Here is a 22,431-nt window from a genome sequence, read left to right as displayed (position 1 = left end):
TGCCCCGGGAGACTTTCGGGAGGGGCACTGAAATTCGGGAGTCTCCCGGGAAAATCGGGAGGGTTGGCAAGTATGGTTATCGTGGCCAAAATAGTCACGGTTATCATTATTATCGTGGTATTAAAGCCACTATTTTGCATGTTTTGTGTTTCTCACTGATAGTGTTTTAGTCTTAATATTTTATTTGTTTTGATGACTAAGCTTTTTTGTTTTAAATAATGGTTTGTACTGTCACACTTCACGATTTATTCAACTAAAAAGTTCCTAACAAATAAAATATATTATAGTTCTGCAGCCCTTAAACACATCGTAAAGTCACATTTCTCTCATATTACCTGTTCTAAGAGAGCACAGCTCGTAGGTTAAATGTGCACAATTGGAAATCTTAGTTGCTCAGACAGAAATGTGTTGATATAAGTTTAGATTTGGGTTTGTCAATTTTTAATGGGGAAAGACATTAATGTCTCTTATTTTCATGTTAGCATTTAGATTAGCGAACTGGCAGTCAGTTTGAGAGTAGGAAATTTAAAACACTGTCGGGAGTTTAAGCGCCGTTATTATTGATACCATTTATTAACACAATAAGGATGTTACGATCACTGGTATAATGATATACCACAGTAAAAATTCCTGAAAATTGCAATTTTACTGTTTCAATTATGAATTATCGTAAAACCATGATTGATTTCCACATGTTGAAAAACGTAGTGATTTTGCTCATTTTCTAAAAAATCAGCTACTATGCTATTTGCAAGCTGGTTAAATGCTGGCATGAATACAAGACACATGAATGTTTAAAAAAAAAACTAGGTCAAAAGATTTCAGTGTGTATGAGTACTTTTTGAGCAGATTCAACAACACCGTGTTAATTATGATAACCGTGATAAAAATGTTAATATCGTTACATCCCAATTGTAAAATTGCCCCTTCATTTGAATATTACATGTGTTTACCGAAAAACTGATGGGAAGTTTTCCTTGGAATCGGAAGTCAAAGTGACATATTTTAGGTCAGCTATGGTAGAATTCAATTTGAAAAGGTATTTAATAACAAAAAAAAAACTTTGAATAGCTATTACAGTGATTCTCAAACTGTGGTGTGTGTACCACTAGTGGTTAGCGGGTTTCATCTAGTGGTATGCCAAATAATCATTTGATAAAAGTACAGTGTTTTATTTTTCCTGTATTCAAACACAGTGTTATTGTTCAAACTGTGTGTAATGTTACAGTAGCCAAAACATTAAATGTACTTGTTAAATAAAGCCTCTGCCAGGTTTTTAATGAATACTTATGCCTACTATGCTACTGTATTTCAATGTTGGAAATAAAAAAATAAAAACCTTTGAGAACCACAGGCTAAATGTTTCAAATAATATTGCGTTAATAACTGTGTTTGCATGCATCAACTTTTTTCTGTCAAATTTCAGATACATTTATCAAGAAATAAGAAATGCCTATTGACACACATTATTTCCAAGCTTTCATGGGCCAAATCAAATGATATAGCAGGCCAGATGTGGCCCCCAGGCCATGATTTTGATAAATGTGTCATACAAACCCCGTTTCCATAAGAGTTGGGAAATTGTGTTAGATGTAAATATAAACGGAATACAATGATTTGCAAACCATTTTCAACCCATATTCAGTTGAATATGCTACAAAAACAACTTATTTGATGTTCAAACTGATAAACATTTTTTTTTGCATATAATCATTAACTTTAGAATTTGATGCCAGCAACACGTGACAAAGAAGTTGGGAAAGGTGGCAATAAATACTGATAAAGTTGAGGAATGCTCATCAAACACTTATTTGGAACATCCCACAGGTGAACAGGCAAATTGGGAACAGGTGGGTGCCATGATTGGGTATAAAAGTAAATTCCATGAAATGCTCAGTCATTCACAAACAAGGATGGGGCAAGGGTCACCACTTTGTCAACAAATGCGTAAGCAAATTGTTGAACAGTTTAAGAAAAACCTGTCTCAACCAGCTATTGCAAGGAATTTAGGGATTTCACCATCTACGGTCCGTAATATCATCAAAAGGTTCAGAGAATCTGGAGAAATCACTGCACGTAAGCAGCTAAGCCCGTGACCTTCGATCCCTCAGGCTGTACTGCATCAACAAGGGACATCAGTGTGTAAAGGATATCACCACATGGGCTCAGGAACACTTCAGAAACCCACTGTCAGTAACTACAGTTGGTCGCTACATCTGTAAGTGCAAGTTAAAACTCTCCTATGCGAGGCGAAAACCGTATATCAACAACACCCAGAAACGCCGTCGGCTTCACTGGGCCTGAGCTCATCAAAGATGGACTGATACAAAGTGGAAAAGTGTTCTGTGGTCTGACGAGTGTTTTTGGAAACTGTGGACGTCGTGTCCTCCGGACCAAAGAGGAAAAGAACCATCCGGATTGTTAAAGGCGCAAAGTTGAAAAGCCAGCATCTGTGATGGTATGGGGGTGTATTAGTGCCCAAGACATGGGTAACTTACACATCTGCGAAGGCACCATTAATGCTGAAAGGTACATACAGGTTTTGGAGCAACATATGTTGCCATCCCAGCAACGTTACCATGGACGCCCCTGCTTATTTCAGCAAGACAATGCCAAGCCACGTGTTACATCAACGTGGCTTCATAGTAAAAGAGTGCGGGTACTATACTGGCCTGCCTGTAGTCCAGACCTGTCTCCCATTGAAAATGTGTGGCGCATTATGAAGCCTAAAATACCACAACAGAGACCCCCGGACTGTTGAACAACTTAAGCTGTACATCAAGCAAGAATGGGAAAGAATTCCACCTGAGAAGCTTAAAAAATGTGTCTCCTCAGTTCCCATACGTTTACTGAGTGTTGTTAAAAGGAAAGGCCATGTAACACAGTGGTGAACATGCCCTTTCCCAACTACTTTGGCACGTGTTGCAGCCATGAAATTCTAAGTTAATTATTATTTGCAAAAAAAAAATAAAGTTTATGAGTTTGAACATCAAATATCTTGTCTTTGTAGTGCATTCAATTGAATATGGGTTGAAAAGGATTTGCAAATCATTGTATTCCGTTTATATTTAAATCTAACACAATTTCCCAACTCATATGGAAACGGGGTTTGTATAAGAAACGTTATCCATTCAAACACGGAGGATTGAGCATCAAGAGCAATAAGAGTTTAGTGTCTTTCTCAACAGTGTAGTAGGGGGACGTGGGGATGGACTTTTTGTTACATAAAAAAGACACAAAGGATCACCTGATGCAATGAAGTACAACCACATTGTCAAATGAATATATCTCTGACGGCGTCAAACAAATGTCAGCATTGATAGAGCTCTTGTAATGGATGTCATTAGATTGGGAATTGACATTGGCTTGCAATGCAACCTTGGTCACTAAAGAAGCAAATCTCAAAAGTGATGCTGTTTCAGAGTAAAAGATCTGAATCAGGAAGAGGAAACCTGGCCGCCACCAGCCTGCATGTATGAAAATTGTACGACGTCAGCACTTTCCGATACGGGTTGCGCCACTTCAAGTTAGGACATACGGTATGTATACAACGCATGACACGAGACGAGCCACACACACAGTGCGTTTCCGACATGCATGTGAGTGGGCGGCCTCGTCATAGAGTGTGATCACTAATCTGCTTTACAAGACTTAAGAGGCTATACATAACCAACGAGGAAGAACTCGACTATTCAAACATTTACATGTAAGAACAACAGCAGTTAAATATTCAGACTTCATAATCATTTGTTATTTGTGAGATGACAGCTCTTTCTTTTCAACAGTGGGATGTGTCATTACAATATGAACATTTTAACATACTTTCTTGGCAGAATTTTTTTTTCTGGTTTCTTAAGAGCCATGGGATTTTAATTTCAATGTTTGTCTTCTATACGTGTTTGGATTGGGCTATGTCGTTTCCTCACGAAGAAAGATGTCAGTATCCCTTGTATTCATGTTAGCATTTAACCCTTGTGTAATGTTCATATTGTTGTTACTCAGCCAGCGTTTGTGGATCTGATGGACCCGTTGTATTTTGTGGCTTTTAATGCCTCACAATCAAACACTTTTATGTTAAAATACTGAACAGATGTTTACCTTATCCCAATACACATCTGTGCAGTATTTTAACATATAAGTGTTTGATTGTGAGGCAATAAAAGCCACAAAATGCAAAAGGTCCATCAGACCCACAAACGCTGGCTGAGTAACAACAATATGAACGTTGCACGGAAAATTTATTTGCCAGTTTCTGCATCCCACAGGGATTCTTCTTTTGCGTTTCTGCACTTGCGGTTCCCACACAAGGTTGCAACATTGTTTGTCAACACTGTCTGCTCTCATTTTCTCGCACATTTGACCCTCAGATGTTCTCTGTACCTACACTCTGTCCTCCTCCTGTCTAGGCCTGCTGTGTGTGTGTGTGTGTGTGTGTGTGTGTGGTACACAGAACATCAATTTCCACACTTCTTTTAGCCCCAGGTCCAGTGGACCCGGACATCTTATATGTAATAGAAATGTGTAGGGGGGGTGTATGGTGTGTGGTCATTAAATATGTATTCTGATACATGTTCTTCATAGAAAATGAACCAAAGTCAGTGAGTCTCAGTTTGAAAAATTAATTCATTGTATCATTTTTCTTTTAATAAAAAATGAAAACGGGTCCCACAGACCCGAACACCACACAAGGGTTAAGCTAACTAGCCAGCCATTAGCACGCGAGCTTGCCTTTCTCTTAAACGAGCTGTATCACGGGTCTGAGAGTTTATAAAAAGTGTGGTTATCAGTGCCAGTTTTACGATAGTTTTAATTAAAAACGGCAATACTAACAGTTTATTGCTACATCCCCCATTTGCATGATGACCATACTTCTGAAATGTAATCATTTTTAATCCAAAGATTCAGCTGAGAAAACCACAGCCTTCACTTTGGCTTTTGATTGTTTTGATTGATTGAAACTTTTTATTAGTAGATTGCACAGTGAAGTACATATTCTGTACAATTGACCACTAAATGGCAACACCCGAATAAGTTTTTCAACTTGTTTAAGTCGGGGTCCACGTTAATCGATTTACTCTCCCTTTAGCCATTAAACAATGCAACCCTCAACTCACTTGGTCCCAAATATTTCCTAACAACATTGGAATATTATTGCAACAACAAGATTTATATTTGGCGAAAATAACCGCTCTCTTTTGGTTGATAACTTTAGAAAGGGATTTGTGCCTTTTTTTACCAGATTAATTACATGGTTGCTTTAGATTAGATGAATCACGATTAAATGCCATTCATTTTAAATCTATATTGATTGTGTTTCATTTTGCATGTGCAAAAATAATTCTAAAATTATCAAAAAGTTACTTTATAGCACATCAAACTGAGCTACTAAACATGTGTACAGAAGTTTGCGTCTATTAAATGTGCAAAATAGAGGGTGCAATCTATTTAGCGTGTCTCTGTCTTTCATGCATATGCAGAATATATGCAAACTATCAGAACAGCCTACTGGGACTAGATGCAAATGTAATAGATTAGCTCTCCCAGTGTGATTTATTAAGCCTACAACTGTTCTGCATCTTGAAGGTACGTGCAAACTGGCAGTTATACACAAATGTCTGAGAAAAGAGGCGATTGTGATGCAAAGACAGAAAATGGAGAGAGAATACTCTATCTCTCTGTGTGTCAATATATTTGGATTGCCCGAAATAAAAATATTAGACATATGGTCCATTCAGCCATCCATCCATCCATCCATCCATTTTCTACCGCTTATCCTTTTCGGGGTCGCGGGGGGTGCTGGAGCCTATCTCAGCTGCATTCAGGCGGAAGGCGGTGTACACCCTGGACAAGTCGCCACCTCATCGCAGGGCCAACACAGCCATATAATTTAATAATTTTAGAGCTGCTGTAAGACTTGAGGGGCTGATAAAAAAAAAGAAAAAAAGATTTGTTTTGCTGCCTGCTTGCATTTTTTTAATGGCACACACACCTTGGGCGTGCTAAATATATGTTCTGTTGTCTAGATCACACTTTTATTTCACCCGAAGAAGTGGTTCGTATTATATCAGTGTGCTGCATATTCCATAACATAATGAAACAACACAAGTTGGAGCGTTGGAGCATATGATGTCATGTATGTGGAGTGTTTCCATTGGCACAGTAGTACATTATATAGTATAGTATAATGTAGTACACGCAGAAACCTCATTTAAATAGGGCGGCCTGCACCACTTTTGCACTGGCTTAGTAGATCACCCGAAATACGCCCACTAATAGTACTTGCAATTTTTTACTTTGCGCCTGCTATTTATATCTTAGTAGATCAGGCCCAATGTGTTTATGAAACACCTTTAAAGTCATGTTCATGTTAACAATGTTTCGTTTTTTCTCAAAAAAAAGCATGTATGCACATTATTGTGGAGCTGGTACTTATTTTGTGTTATCCATGTGGTATTTTAAGGTGGATGTGTTTCAGTGAAAAGAAAACTCATTCCGGCAAAATCTGCATAATTCTTTATGTTGGTCGACTATTCCATATATTTTTTTGTACTCTAAGTTTTCATTGAAAGGGCCAACGTGCTGTTTAGCGTCTTCCATATTGACTTGTTTGGTTCTGCAGCTAGTAATTCAACTACCCATTTGCACATGCGCAACAGTAAAACTACTTGTACAAATGCATTGCCATAGCTGTTTCAGGGATTTTCATTCTGCAGATAGGTTTATTGCATTACAAAACAATGTTTTTGGATGAATAATGATGATGGATTAGTTACCGCATTCATTTTGACAGCCTGAGCATTCATTTAACAATGTTGTTATTTTGTAGAACAGTTTGCAGTGGTGGATAACTGTATAGACTCATACCTTGAGAGGTTCAAACCATATGCTTGACATACTGTACCAGTATGTACAAACCCTGTTTCCATATGAGTTGGGAAATTGTGTTAGATGTAAATATAAACGGAATACAATGATTTGCAAATCATTTTCAACCCATATTCAATTGAATGCACTACAAAGACAAGATATTTGATGTTCAAACTCATAAACTTAATTTTTTTTTTTGCAAATAATAATTAACTTAGAATTTCATGGCTGCAACACGTGCCAAAGTAGTTGGGAAAGGGCATGTTCACCACTGTGTTACATCACCTTTTCTTTTAACAACACTCAATAAACGATTGGGAACTGAGGAAACTAATTGTTGAAGCTTTGAAAGTGGAATTCTTTCCCATTCTCGTTTTATGTAGAGCTTCAGTCGTTCAACAGTCCGGGGTCTCCGCTGTCGTATTTTACGCTTCATAATGCGCCACACATTTTTGATGGGAGACAGGTCTGGACTGTAGGCGGGCCAGGAAAGTACCCGCACTCTTTTTTTACGAAGCCACGCTGTTGTAACACGTGCTGAATGTGGCTTGGCATTGTCTTGCTGAAATAAGCAGGGGCGTCCATGAAAAAGACGGCGCTTAGATGGCAGCATATGTTGTTCCAAAACCTGTATGTACCTTTCAGCATTAATGATGCCTTCACAGATGTGTAAGTTACCCATGCCTTGGGCACTAATGCACCCCCATACCATCACAGATGCTGGCTTTTCAACTTTGCGTGGATAACAGTCTGGATGGTTCGCTTCCCCTTTGGTCCGGATGACACAATGTCGAATATTTACAAAAACAATTTGAAATGTGTACTCGTCAGACCACAGAACACTTTTCCACTTTGCATGAGTCCATCTTAGATGATCTCGGGCCCAGAAAAGCCGGCGGCGTTTCTGGATGTTGTTGATAAATGGCTTTCGCTTTGCATAGTAGAGCTTTAACTTGCACTTACAGATGTAGCGACAAACTGTATTTAGTGACAGTGGTTTTCTGAAGTGTTCCTGAGCCCATGTGGTGATATCCTTTAGAGATTGATGTCGGTTTTTGATACAGTGCCGTCTGAGGGATCGAAAGTCACGGTCATTCAATGTTGGTTTCCGGCCAAGCCGCTTACGTGGAGTGATTTCTCCAGATTCTCTGAACCTTTTGATGTTATTACGGACCGTAGATGTTGAAATCCCTAAATTTCTTGCAATTGCACTTTGTGAAACGTTGTTCTTAAACTCTTTGACTATTTGCTCACGCAGTTGTGGACAAAGGGGTGTACCTCGCCCCATCCTTTCTTGTGAAAGACTGAACATTTTTTGGGAAGCTGTTTTTATACCCAATCATGGCACCCACCTGTTCCCAATTAGCCTGCATACCTGTGGGATGTTCCAAATAAGTGTTTGATGAGCATTCCTCAACTTTATCAGTATTTATTGCCACCTTTCCCAATTTCTTTGTCACGTGTTGCTGGCATCAAATTCTAAAGTTAATGATTATTTGTAAAAAAAAAAAAAAAAAAGTTTATCAGTTTGAACATCAAATGTGTTGTCTTTGTAGCATATTCAACTGAATATGGGTTGAAAATGATTTGCAGATCATTGTATTCCGTTTATATTTACATCTAACACAATTTCCCAACTCATATGGAAACGGGGTTTGTAGTATATGAAGTGAATAGTCCAAGTAAACTTTGATGTGTTTTTCAATGAAGTTATGATTTGGTCTTGTTTGAATTACACCAAAAAAGGGAAGGACATGGACAAAAAATGTGTAGTATGTCAAAAAAAAAATTCAAATAGTGCATTGATACTTAAAAACCTACCCTTTTCACAGTCCTGCCCCTCGTAAGGCCTTGGACACTGGCACTGGTAGCTCTGCCACAAGTTCACACACTGCCCTTTGTTTTGGCAAGGCACATCCAAGCATCGGTCCCGATGGCTGCAACCAGGGGACACATTCACAGCAGAGTCACTCAGCCACTCCTCGGGGACAATCAGTTGCCAGTTCACAAAAACATCCCGCATGCAGCCAATGAATGCTGGAAGTGTGGAGTCCTCGACGGTGCTTTGTGAGTCCTTGAGTACTCCTCCAATGAAGGTGTTCTGAGGAGGTGACACCAGGCCAGCCATGGTGCTCTGGACTGGGGCCGCCTTGTAACATGACTGGCTCTCACATTTTGCAACGTCCTCCAAGAGTCTGAGACTCAGTACCCAGTTTGTGAGTACTGCCTCAACAGTGTGCCACTTTCCGTCTGTCACTCTGTGTGACAGCTCCAAAGCCCCGATTCGACTTTCTGCTTGGACCCCATCAGAAGCTTCCTTCCTCAGGATGAGATGAAGCCTCCCCTCTTGCAGCTCCAGGCTTAGCAGCAGCCCCCTGATGCCCTGCTGGAACAACATTGCACTGGACAGAGCCGTCTTGAAGCTGAGGGTGATGTTGGATGAGACCTCTGTATCCACAAGGGGGCTCTGTAGCAGCAGGTAGCCACTGCGTTCAAAGGAGAATGTGGTTGGGTTCTTGCACAGGGGTCCGGTGTATCCAGGTGAGCAAGAACAGGTGTAGCCGTGAGTCTCATCCAATAGGAAGGGAGAGCAGGAGCCCTGGTTCTGGCACTCATGGCCGTTACAGCCCACCAACCTCACATCACAGTTTGCACCACCATAAAGGTAACCGTCTCTACGTTTTTTGACACAGTGACAGATGTAGCCCCCATCATGCTGCTCACACCTCCCCCCATTGTGACAGGGGCTGGGATCACAGTGGTCTATGACTTCTTGGCAGAGGGAACCTATGAAAAAATGAAATCACAGAAACATAGTAGTTAAGTCTACAAAACTGCTGATGTAACAGTTGGTTGGGGGGCGCATAATAAATGAAAATAACATAACATAACAAAACATCTATAGTACAATCATTAGTAACAGTAAAGGCTCTATTTTGGCTGTGCAACATTCTCCTGCATCAGTACCAGTAGAGTCGAAAAACAATATGACTCTATATGCTTAATTGTGTTTCATTGTATCCATTAAACCATATCTAATCGTATTTACAATCCGCAAAGTATGCAAAAACACAGTTTAAACATCACAAAATGCCACAAATTCAGTGAGCCATTTTGAATATTCCGCTCCGAATACCTTCGTCTATTTCCGTAGATTGATGTCACTGGAGTAACGCTTCTGCACTCTAAACGACAGGAAAGTAAAGCATGCATTAGCACCTCCGTGTTGGCCTGAGAGAGAAACAGGCGGACTCTGGCTATATTCTTAAGATGATAAAAAACAATTTTTGTAATATTTTTAATATGTGGGATAAAAGTCAATTTGGAGTCAAAAATCGCACTCAGATTTTTTTGTAATGTTGGTAAAACTTTCTCCCTCTGGTCTTCAGGACCTATAACTAAAACCTCGGTTTTGTCCTAGTTGAGCTGTAGGAAATTCACTGCCATCAATGACTTGATACCAACAATACAGTTAAAAAGGGTCCTGTGTTTTTTGTCATAAAAAAATACAATCATGTGTGCTTACGGACTGTATCCCTGCAGACTGTATTGATCTATATTGATATATAATGTAGGAACCAGAAATATTAATAACAGAAAGAAACAACCCTTTTGTGCGAATGAGTGTGAATGAGTGTAAATGGGGGAGGGAGATTCTTTGGGATGGTGCACTAATTGTAAGTGTATCTTGTGTTTTTTATGTTGATTTAATAAAAACAAAAAAAATATATATATTTTTTTAAATTTATTTTTTAACTTATTTTTAAATTTCTTGTGCGGCCCGGTACCAATCGATCCACGGACCTGTACCGATCCACGGCCCGGTGGTTGGGGACCACTGCTATAGACCATATTATCAGATTAGTCATAATGGAAATACGCAAACATTAGACAGAGATGTGCTGTAGGACATGAACACATATGTTTTTCTTTTTTTCATGCATTCTAAGTTGTAAATAAATACATACATAAAAAGTCCGCTAACAAAGTAGTAATTAGGGGCTCTCTATTTTGCTCACAATACTCTCTAAATTTCATCCAAAACCTGGAAACAATATTGTTTATACACATCCTAACCTGAATGATAACCAAATATTAGCAATGTTGTTATTATAAGATATTATAACACGCTTCCGTCAGTCTACCCCAGGGCAGCTGTGGCTATGAAAGTAGCTTACCACCACCATGTGTGAATGATTGATGGGTTCTACATGTAAAGCGACTTTGGGTACTTAGAAAAGCGCTACATAAATCCCAGGTATTATTATTATTATTATTATAAGCGCTTAAGCAGACAAACTATTTTTAGTGCCACAATGATACAGATAGTTACGTAGTCCTTTGCTGCTTTTACTCCCGCCTCATCGCGTCTCGTCTTGTCAAAGTTATTCTACATCAGGGGTGCTCACACTTTTTCTGCAGGCGAGCTACTTTTCAATTGATCAAGTCGTGGGGATCTACCTCTTTCATATATATAATTTATATTTACTTATTTATGAAATATATGTTTTTGTTAACAAATTAAAGGTGTTTAATGATAATGCAAGCATGTTTAACACATATAGTTAATATTGTTAATAAATTAAAGGTGTTTAATGATAATACAAGCATGTTTAACACATATAGTTAATATTGTTAATACATTAAAGGTGTTTAATGATAATACAAGAATGTTTAATACATATAGTTAATATTGTTAACAACTTAAAGGTGTTTAAAGATAATACAAGCATGTATAACACATATAGTTAATATTGTTAACAACTTAAAGGTGTTTAAAGATAAAACAAGCATGATTATCACATATAGTTAATATTGTTAACAACTTAAAGGTGTTTAAAGATAATACAAGCATGTTTAACACATATAGATTCCTTTCTTTCATGAAGACAAGAATATAAGTTGGTGTATTACCTGATTCTGATGACTTGCATTGATAGGAATCAGACAGTCAATCAATCAATCAATCAATCTTTATTTATATAGCCCTAAATCACAAGTGTCTCAAAGGGCTGCACAAGCCACAACGACATCCTCGGTACAAAGCCCACATACGGGCAAGGAAAAACTCACCCCAGTGGGACGTCGATGTGAATGACTATGAGAAACCTTGGAGAGGACCGCATATGTGGGTAACCCCCCCCCCCCTCTAGGGGAGACCGAAAGCAATGGATGTCGAGTGGGTCTGACATAATATTGTGAGAGTCCAGTCCATAGTGGATCCAACATAATAGTAAGAGTCCAGTCCATAGTGGGGCCAGCAGGACACCATCCCGAGCGGAGACGGGTCAGCAGACAGTGGTGATGATAACGTCCGCATTTTCGAATGGAGGAGAAAAAAAGTCCTCCTTTCTGTCCAATACCACATGAAAGTGGTTGGTTTTTGGCATCTTATTTGTCCAGCTTCCGTACTCCTTTGTATACACTTTACAAGAAATACATTGTCGGCAAACTCCGTAGCTTGCTAGCTTGTGCACGCCAGCTTTCTGAGACTCTTATTTTGTTAGCGCAACTGTGCAGTCGGTCTTTGGAGTTTTGACGACAGGTACGGCGCCAGAGTCTGTTGAAATAAAGTGTTTCTCGCCTTCCAGTCGGTAATTTTAATGAGCTGGCAGCAGCCAGCGTCATCTCAGAAGACCCTCGGGTGCCGTGAATGTCAATCAAGTGACGAAAGTGACGTCATAGTGAAGATTTATGATCGCTCATTTTTAGGACTATTTTTTTAATGCCTGGCTGGTGATCGACTGACACACACTCCGAGATCGACCGGTAGCTCGCGATCGACGTAATGAGCACCCCTGTTCTACATTATAAATCATGCCTCTCATCTGGATAATAGTAGGGTTCAGCCATGAATCTAGAGGTTGTTCATTAGTGATATTCAATGTATACATAGGGCGACAAACACAACAACGATGGTGTCTGCAGGGAGACTTTTCCTTGTTAACCCTTCATGTGGATCAAGATTAATCATTAATCCAAACGGGAAGATATGGACGTCATATCAGTCGTCATCAAAGTAAGAGCAAACATTGTACAGTAAGCTATTGTTTTATTATGTTTGTATTTCTTGTTTAGCACTTAGCAATACTGCTACATGATGCTATAGTGTTTCATTAAAGCTGGATTTGTATAGCAGACCTTCTAAAATTTGTAGCTCACCCTCCTTATATTCAGAATCCACAATATATAGTTCTGGATCATAGTTTTTCCCAAAGTAATTGTTGTTGGCTCTCACAAAATCCAAATGATTTGCATTGTTGTTAGTGGGGAAGGCATCTGTGGTTCCCACCTCTAAGTCACGTGACCACGTGACTGGCTTCCTCATTCTCTCTCAAAATGATTCGAGAATCTCTGAGATTTATACTATTTTTTTATGATATCTATTTACTGGCAAACTTGTCCTGAATCAGATATATATGATAATAACTTCAATATAGAGGTAACTTGTTTTTCCACTCTACTGGTACTTTCAGTCTGTCGCTGCTCGCACATTCTGGGTGAAGCGACACTTAAATGTGGGCGTTCCCTTATAAATCTGACCTTTCTCGTATTCTCCCAGCAACCTAAGTAATTTTGATCTTGCGCGCCCCTGAGACTGGAATAAGTCCAGCACCCCAAACAGTTAATTGAAGTTTGGATGCAGTGTACATGACACTTAATAAAATGACAAAAGAAACTTCCAGAAAGTTATCAAATCTATTCTCATCGCTTTAACTGACACACCTGGAAACTTCCATTGAGATGAAGATAAAAAGACTATGTCACTCTGTGACATAGTCACAGAGTATTTAATCAAAAATACATATTTAATGTAACATCTATCAATTGATTCCATTGATATTTGTTTACGCTCCCCTTGCAAAGAGCTGCAAACACACAATCAGCTGTCAAGCTCTCTGACACGTCACAGTTTCACAAACACATGACTCTAAACATCACGAATAATAACACCAGGGTGATTATAATAACAAGTAGAGATGTCCGATAATGGCTTTTTTGCCGATATCCGATATTCCAATATTGTCCAACTCTTAATTACCGATTCTGATATCAACCGATACCGATATATACAGTCGTGGAATTAACACATTATTATGCCTAATTTTGTTGTGATGCCCCGCTGGATGCATTAAACAATGTAACAAGGTTTTCCAAAATAAATCAACTCAAGTTATGGAAAAAAATGCCATATTTATTATTGAAGTCACAAAGAGCATTATTTTTTTTTAACATGCCTCAAAACAGCAGCTTGGAATTTGGGACATGCTCTCCCTGAGAGAGCATTAGCAGGTTGAGGTGGGCGGGGTTGAGGTGTGGGGGGGTAGGGAGTAGCGGGAGGTGTATATTGGAGCGTTAGTGCTGCAAGGGGTTCTGGGTATTTGTTCTGTTGTGTTTATGTTGTGTTACGGTGCGGATGTTCTCCCGAAATGTGTTTGTTATTCTTGTTTGGTGTGGGTTCACAGTATGGCGCATATTTGCAACAGTGTTAAAGTTGTTTATACGGCCACCCACAGTGTGACCTGTATGGCTCTTGACCAAGTATGCTTTCCATTCACTTGTGTGTGTGAAAAGCCGTAGATATTATGTGACTGGGCCGGCACGCAAAGGCAGTGCCTTTAAGGTTTATTGGCGCTCTGTACTTCTCCCTACGTCCGTAAAAAGTCATAAATTTTACTTTTTGAAACCGATAATTTCCGATATCACATTTTAAAGCATTTATCGGCCGATATCGGACTGCAGATATTATCGGACATCCCTAATAACAAGTCAAACAAAGTTTAATCTACCGAAGTAGCTATTGTAGCGTGCATAAGTTCACGTGACAAGCACTGCCTGGATGGATACAAATGTTTCAAATTTAAAGTGTTATCTTTACCATGGATGTCAACGACATCCACAAATGTTGGTAAGACTCCATAGGCCAGTTTTCAAGGAAAAAAGACGTCACGGCAAAGTGCGCCTCATTAGTAATGAGCCTGCCATCATCGACACTTAAGCACTTTTGCCTAACTTACGTGGGGAGGGCATGTTCGCTGGCTGGATGGGAGTATACGAAAAGGAGAAGTGGGTAACTTCAAGCGTGTAAAAACACTTAAGCGCAAAACGGGAGAATGGGGCTCTAAGTGAACACGAAAGACAAAAGTATTCAGTCATAGTTATTGATTCATTAACTAATCAGTCAAGAGTTATGTGCACAAAAACACGACCTTACTTGAAACTTGAGACTCACTCGACAAAAGTCGAAAAATAAGTAATTTGGGTAACACTTTAGTGTGGGGAACATATTCACCATTAATTAGTTGCTTATCAACATGCACATTAGTAACATATTGGCTCTTAATTAGTCATTATTAAGTACTTATTAATGCCTTAATTCTGCATGGCCTTATTATACAACCAACCCTAACACTCTAACCAAGTGGTTCTTAACCTGGGTTCGATGTAACCCTAGGGGTTCGGTGAGTCGGGCTCAGGGGTTCGGCGGAGGTCAAAACACACCCGACTCATCGTGTAAATAAAAACTTCTCCCTATCGGCGTATTACGGATACGGCAACAGCAGAAGTCACACTGATTTGCAGGTGTGTAATTTGTTGTGAGTTTATGCACTGTGTTGGTTTTGTTCTTTGAACAAGGTGATGTTCATGCACGGTTCATTTTGTGCACCAGTAAAAAAACATGGTAACACTTTAGTATGGGGAACATATTCACCATTAATTAGTTGATTATTAACATGCAAATTAGTAACATATTGGCTCTTAACTAGTCATTATTAAGTACTTATTAATGCCTTATCGGCATGACCTTATTATAAGCCTAACCCTCTAGCCCTGGCCCTAACCCTCTAACCCTAACCAAATAACTCTAAATTAAGTCTTTGTTACTCAGAATATGTTCCCCTAGTGTCCAAAAAACTCTAAATTAAGTTTTTGTTACTCAGAATATGTTCCCCTAGTGTCCAAAAAACCCTAAATTAAGTCTTTGTTACTTAGAATATGTTCCCCATACTAAAGTGTTACCAAAAACATATAATAACTTTGTCTTGAATTTGAAAAAAAAAAGGAGGGTTCGGTGAATGCGCATATGAAACTGGTGGGGTTCGGTACCTCCAACAAGGTTAAGAACCACTGCTCTAACCCTAACCAAATAACTCTAAATTAAGTCTTTGTTACTTAGAATATGTTCCCCTAGTGTCCAAATAACTCTAAATCATGGGTGTCAAACTCTGGCCCGCGGGCCAAATTTGGCCCGCTGTGTAATTTCACTTGGCCTTTGAGGCGATATCAAATTAACACTAAAGCTGGCTCGTCGATCCTCCCGGGAGTCTTCCTGCCAGCCAGCCTGCCTGCCAGCCAGCCAGCCAGCCAGCCAGCCAGCCAGCCAACCGGGTGCTGGCCCAGTCACATAACATGTGCGGCTTCTGCACGCACACACATTAGAATGCAACACATACTTCAACAACAGTGATACAGGTTACACTGAGGGTAGCCGAATAAAAAACTTTACGCTACAAGGTGTGTGTGTGTGTGTGTGTGTGTGTGTGTGGGGGTTGGTGGTAGCGGGGGCGTATTTTGTAGCGTCCCGGAAGAGTTAGAGCTGCAAAGGATTCTGGGTATTTGTTCTGTTGTGTTTATGTTGTGTTAAGGTGCGGATGTTCTCCCGAAATGTGTTTGTCATTCTTGTTTGGTGTAGATTCACAGTGTGGCGTATATTTCTAACAGTGTTTAAGTTTTTTATACTGGCACCCTCAGTGTAACCTGTATCGCTGTTGATGAAGTATGCGTTGCATCCGCTCGTGTGTGCGTACAGAAGCCGCACGTATCTTGTGACTAGGTCTGAACGATGTTAGAATGGATGAAAAGCGGACGTGACGATAGCTCGTAGAGTACGTTAAAGATTAATTTGTTCAACCTTGGCCCGCGGCTTTGTTCAGTTTTAAATTTTGGCCCACTCTGTATTTGAGTTTGACACCCCTGTTCTAAATCAAGTCTTTGTTACTTAGAATATGTTTCCCATACTAAAGTGTTACCATAATTTGTGTACCCACTACATAACAGAAGAAAAATATTCCTCTATATATAGTTGAACAGTGTGTTGTGCACTTCTTGTATCTAATAACTAGTACAAATTAGCTAGGTAAGCAAGCATCTATAGAAACAGTGAACAATCCCCTTCTTTCTAGTTATACTCTTAGACTGAATGTACCATGTACCATGAATTGATTTACGTGGTACATTCTTAAACAAGTTGAACAACTTATTCAGGTGTTACCATTTAGTGGTCAATTGTACGGAATATGTACTGAACTGTGCAATCTACTAATAAAAGTTTCAATCAATCAAAAACTAGATTCTATTAGCTTGCACGAAACAATACCAAGCAAGTATTTCCACAATACTCAGAATAGCCACTTGACTAGTCCACGTGGTTACTTGCTTAACTCACCCCCATTCTGTAAAGTATTATCCTCTTACCATTGCTTATCGTGTTTGTATACAGTATATTTACAAAACTAGTCAAATAACAAGTATCCCCCTTATGATAAGCAGACATCAGACTTGCTTTACACATTTAAGGAAAAACAGCAATTACTAAAAAGAAGCCATTACCTGTTCCAAGCAACAGAATGGCCCATACCCATGGTGTGTGCTTCCGCATCATCTTGTCACTCTTTCCCCCAGAGATGCCCCACAAACTCGTTTAAGTGCACCATATCAGTGAGAGTATGAACAGGCCGTCCCAGAGGAGGTCTGCTCCTTGTCTGCTTCTCTGCACCCGCGCGGGGCTGAATAGTTGGGGACCGGCAAAGCCAGATCCTGAGGATTAAACTAATGCTATTTGGCCACCTTACTGAGTCAGAGCCACAAGCAGGGAGTCCAATTTAGTACACAGCACCTTCAATAGCAGCTCACAGATTTACTTAAATTCATTGCAAAATCCAAATCGTTTTGTGCAAGACGCAATAACAACAATCAGCTTTTGTAATTCAGGCACATGACAGGAAATAAGCCTGAGCACTGGCAATATCCTGTAGGTATTTATCACAAACACTATTGGCATAACTACTATTACTAATAATATTCTCCATTTCTAAATCCTTCAATATTACATAACCCTATCTATGGAATTATAACATTTTGAATTTCTCATTTCTTTTCCCTATGCTCACGCTGTGATTTGGCATCCTGGCCTGCAGAAGGCTCAGGGACTTACCTACCATTGTGTAATGTCATCAATGGAACACGCTGAAGTAATCACACTATTCATCACAATAGACTACCTGTTGTTCCTGGAGGACAGCTGCAGATGTAGCCTGCAGCGTGCCGCGGGTCATAGTGTTCAGGCAGCAGAGGGTCGCTTCCAAAAAGGACCTGCCATGACCTCTCAATGCAGCGGCCTCCGTTTAAACATGGGTTACTGCCACACTCGTTGATGTCTATTTCACACAGACGTCCCTCAAACCCTAATGTAAAGATACATTGGCATTATTGATATTGTTTGTAGTGTCATGACCTGTCACTTTTTGGGGTGTATTTCTGTTGTTTTGAGTTTACTTCCTGTTTAGCGCTCTTATTTTGTTCTTACTTCCTGTTGTGTCCTGGTTAGCTCGCAGTAACTTCACCCCTGCTTCCTGTTTTTTTCTTTTCACTTGGAGATGATTAGCAATGGTGTTTTTCACCTGCCACTAATGCATACTTGCCAACCTTGAGACCTCCGATTTCGGGAGGTGGGGGGTGGTTTGGGGCATGGTTAAGAGGGGAGGAGTATATTTACAGCTAGAATTCACCAAGTCAAGTATTTCATATATATATATATATATATATATATATATATATATATATATATATATATATATATATATATATATAATAAATGACTTTCAGTGAATTCTAGCTATATATATATATATATATATATATATATATATAAAATAAATACATATATATATAGCTAGAATTCACTGAAAGTCATTTATTTTTTATATATATATATATATATATATATATATATATATATATATATATATATATATATATATATAATAAATGACTTTCAGTGAATTCTAGCTATATATATATATATATATATATAATAAATGACTTTCAGTGAATTCTAGCTATATATATATATCTATATATATATATATATATATATATATATAAAATAAATACTTGAATTTCAGTGTTCATTTATTTACACATATACACACACACATAACACTCATCTACTCATTGTTGAGTTAAGGGTTGAATTGTCCATCCTTGTTCTATTCTCTGTCATTATTTTTCCAACCATGCTGAACACCCTCTCTGACATACTTGCCAACCCTCCCGGATTTTCCGGGAGACTCCCGAAATTCAGCGCCTCTCCCGAAAACCTCCCGGGACAAATTTTCTCACGGAATTCACGCCGCCTCCAGCTCCATGCGGACCTGAGTCCGCTTTCCCACAATATAAACAGCGTGCCTGGTTTCTTATGTGGGTTTATTGTTAGGCAGTTTCATTAACGTCCTCCCAGCGCGGCAACAACACACAACAACAGCAGTCACGTTTTGTCTACCGTAAAGCAGTTTGTCTGCTGTAAACAGCAATGTTGTGACACTCTTAAACAGGACAATACTGCCATCTACTGTACATGCATATGAACATCTAGGGCTTTTAGAGAGTGCAGTGCACAACTGCGCACTCAACAAGGAGACGAAGCAGAATGCATCATCAGAGAGGGTGTTCAGCATGGTTAGAAAAATAGTGACAGAGAATAGAACAAGGATGGACAATTCAACCCTTAACTCAACAATGAGTAGATGAGTGTTGTGTGTGTGTATGTGTGAAAATAAATACATTTCTCTTAAATATACATAGTATATATAATAAAATAAATATATATTTATAGCTACAATTCACTGAAAGTCAAGTATTTCTTATATATATATGAAATACTTGACTTGGTGAATTCTAGCTGTAAATATACTCCTCACCTCTTAACCACGCCCCCAACCACGCCCCCGCCTCCCGAAATCGGAGTTCTCAAGGTTGGCAAGTATGCTCTCTGATGATGCATTGCTGTGTGGCACGCACAAAAGTGCTTTCATCAAATGCACTAGAGTCTGGAATCTTCCATCTCTCCCTAGCATGGCCCAAAACCGGTCAATCTTTGCTTCCTGAGGAAGATCTTCACTGTCAAGCACTTGGTACTCCACTACTTCTTCCCGGAGGCTATACAGGTCCAATCGCAGCTGCGGCTTGGAACTTACAAGCGTATTTCTTCATCTTACTCATCGCCGGCGTCGCCATGGCTGTATCTTCCTCGTTCTTCTGCTTCGCCTCCTTGTTGTGTGCGCAGTTGTGCACTCTCTAAAAGCCGTAGATTTTATAACGTGATTGGGCAGGACTCAGGTCCCCATGGCGCTGGAGGGGGCGTGGCCTCCAGGGAGATTTTCGGGAGAATATTTATCCCGGGAGGTTTTCGGGAGAGGCGCTGAATTCCGGGAGTCTCCCGGAAAATTCGGGAGGGTTGGCAAGTATGCACTAATGATCACCACAGGACTTTATAAGACAGTCTCACAGGTTAGCCATTGTGGGATTATTGTTGGAGTCATATATAGTAACTCCATTTGCTATTCTTTTTGTTGTGAGCTCTTTTTAAAATTTAGCCCGATATGCACTGCTATTGCTGTGCTTTTCTGTACGTTTCCCTGCTGTACCCTACTTTGGTTTTGTACATTAAATACTCTTTACAACTTTAGAACTACCGCTACAACAAGCAGAACGTAACACTTAGTTGATGTAATGGTACTGCAATGGTCCAAACCATGCTTTTGCCTTTAAAGAAATAATCATTGGGTTGATGTAATAGCATAATCGTCAAATTGTGGATGGAAAAACATGAAAAGCAAAACAAATATGTTTAGAAATACAAATAACGTTTTTCCTGTTGTTACTTTTTGTCATTTTTTGGCTGTCACAAACAAAGATGCCAGCAATCACAGATGTAATTACCCTGACTGTCCTTACAGGTGGTGCTGTTGAAGCAGGGATCTGTGAGCGCATTTAGTTAGGGGAAGGGCCCGTAACGGCATTCCCTGCTCCTTGAGAAGAGCGATACATAAACTATGTTGCCAAAAGTATTTGGCCACCTGCCTTGACTCACATATGAACTTTAAGTGCCATCCCATTCCTAACCCATAGGGTTCAATATGATGTGGGTCCACCTTTTGCAGCTATTACAGCTTCCACTCTTCTGGGAAGGCTGTCCACAAGGTTGCGGAGTGTGTTTATAGGAATTTTCCACCATTCTTCCAAAAGTGCATTGGTGAGGTCACACACTGAGGCCTGGCTCTCAGTCTCCGTTCTAATTCATCCCAAAGGTGTTCTATCGTGTTCAGGTCAGGACTCCGTGCAGGCCAGTCAAGTTCATCCACACCAGACTCTGTCATCCATGTCTTTATGGACCTTGCTTTGTGCAGTGGTGCACAGTCATGTTGGAAGAGGAAGGGACCCGCTCCAAACTGTTCCCACAAAGTTGGGAGCATGGAATTGTCCAAAATGTTTTGGTATCCTGGAGCATTCAAAGTTCCTTTCACTGGAACTAAGGGGCCAAGCCCAACTCCTGAAAAACAACCCCACACCATAATTCCTCCTCCACCAAATTTCACACTCGGTACAATGCAGTCCGAAATGTAGCGTTCTCCTGGCAACCTCCAAACCCAGACTAGTCCATCAGATTGCCAGATGGAAAAGCGTGACTCATCAGTCCAGAGAAGGCGTCTCCACTGCTCTAGAGTCCAGTGGTGACATGATTTACACCACTGCATCCCACGCTTTGCATTGGACTTGGTGATGTATGGCTCAGATTCAGCTGCTCGGCCATGAAAACCCATTCCATGAAGCTCTCTGCGTACTGTACGTGGGCTAATTGGAAGGTCACATGAAGTTTGGAGCTCTGTAGTAACTGACTGTGCAGAAAGTCTTTGCACTATGCGCTTCAGCATCCGCTGACCCCTCTCTGTCAGTTTACCTGTCCTACCACTTGGTGGCTGACTTGCTGTTGTTCCCAAACTCTTCACTTTTCTTATAATAAAGTTGACTTTGGAATATTCAGGAGCGAGGAAATTTCACGACTGGATTTGTTGCATGCTGGAAATCACTGAGAGCGGCCCATTCTTCCACAAATATTTGTAGAAACAGTCTCCATGCCTAAGTTCTTGATTTTATACACCGGGCCCAGTGATTAGGACACCTGATTCTCATCATTTGGATGGATGGCCAAATACTTTTGGCAATATAGTGTATATCAGTCTATGATGTCTCTTTTTGGAAAAAGAGTATTTAAAGAGATCCGATTACTGACTGAATGTAGTGAAAACGTTACCAAGCAGGCAACACTGATCTTTCCTGCTCTGTCTTTTTATTCCCTGGCAGACCAGGTGCAACATAATGTGTTTAGGGCGAACAAATAGCAGCACATTTTCTTTGTGAATTGACTGGAAACACTAATAACATTCAGTTTTGATCAATATTGTTGGAGAGCTTATCATTGTGGTTGCAGTTCACAGTGGCATA

At 39.8% G+C, this 22,431-nt stretch overlaps 1 protein-coding gene across 5 annotated transcripts in view; it reads right to left on the bottom strand.

The window, feature by feature from the left end:
* The window catches only part of crb1 (crumbs cell polarity complex component 1), a 103,331-nt gene that overhangs the window by 58,689 nt on the left and 22,211 nt on the right, over window positions 1-22,431 (bottom strand). For 3 of the 5 annotated variants that reach the window (XM_061975864.2, XM_061975863.2, XM_061975867.2), the window contains exons 5-6: window positions 18,150-18,332; window positions 8,689-9,654 (exon numbers count right to left, since the gene is read on the bottom strand). In XM_061975864.2, coding sequence (XP_061831848.2) covers window positions 8,689-9,654; window positions 18,150-18,332 — 1,149 coding nt within the window. Of the gene's footprint in view, window positions 1-8,688; window positions 9,655-17,478; window positions 17,618-18,149; window positions 18,333-22,431 lie in introns of those variants that run through there. The other 2 variants (XM_061975868.2, XM_072914652.1) reach the window with 2 other exon arrangements.

This window comes from Nerophis lumbriciformis, linkage group LG14, assembly GCF_033978685.3.
Source record: "Nerophis lumbriciformis linkage group LG14, RoL_Nlum_v2.1, whole genome shotgun sequence".
Taxonomy (NCBI): domain Eukaryota; kingdom Metazoa; phylum Chordata; class Actinopteri; order Syngnathiformes; family Syngnathidae; genus Nerophis; species Nerophis lumbriciformis.
The sequence above is the reverse complement of the archived record's forward strand: the minus strand, read 5'-3'. Positions and strand labels throughout refer to the sequence as shown.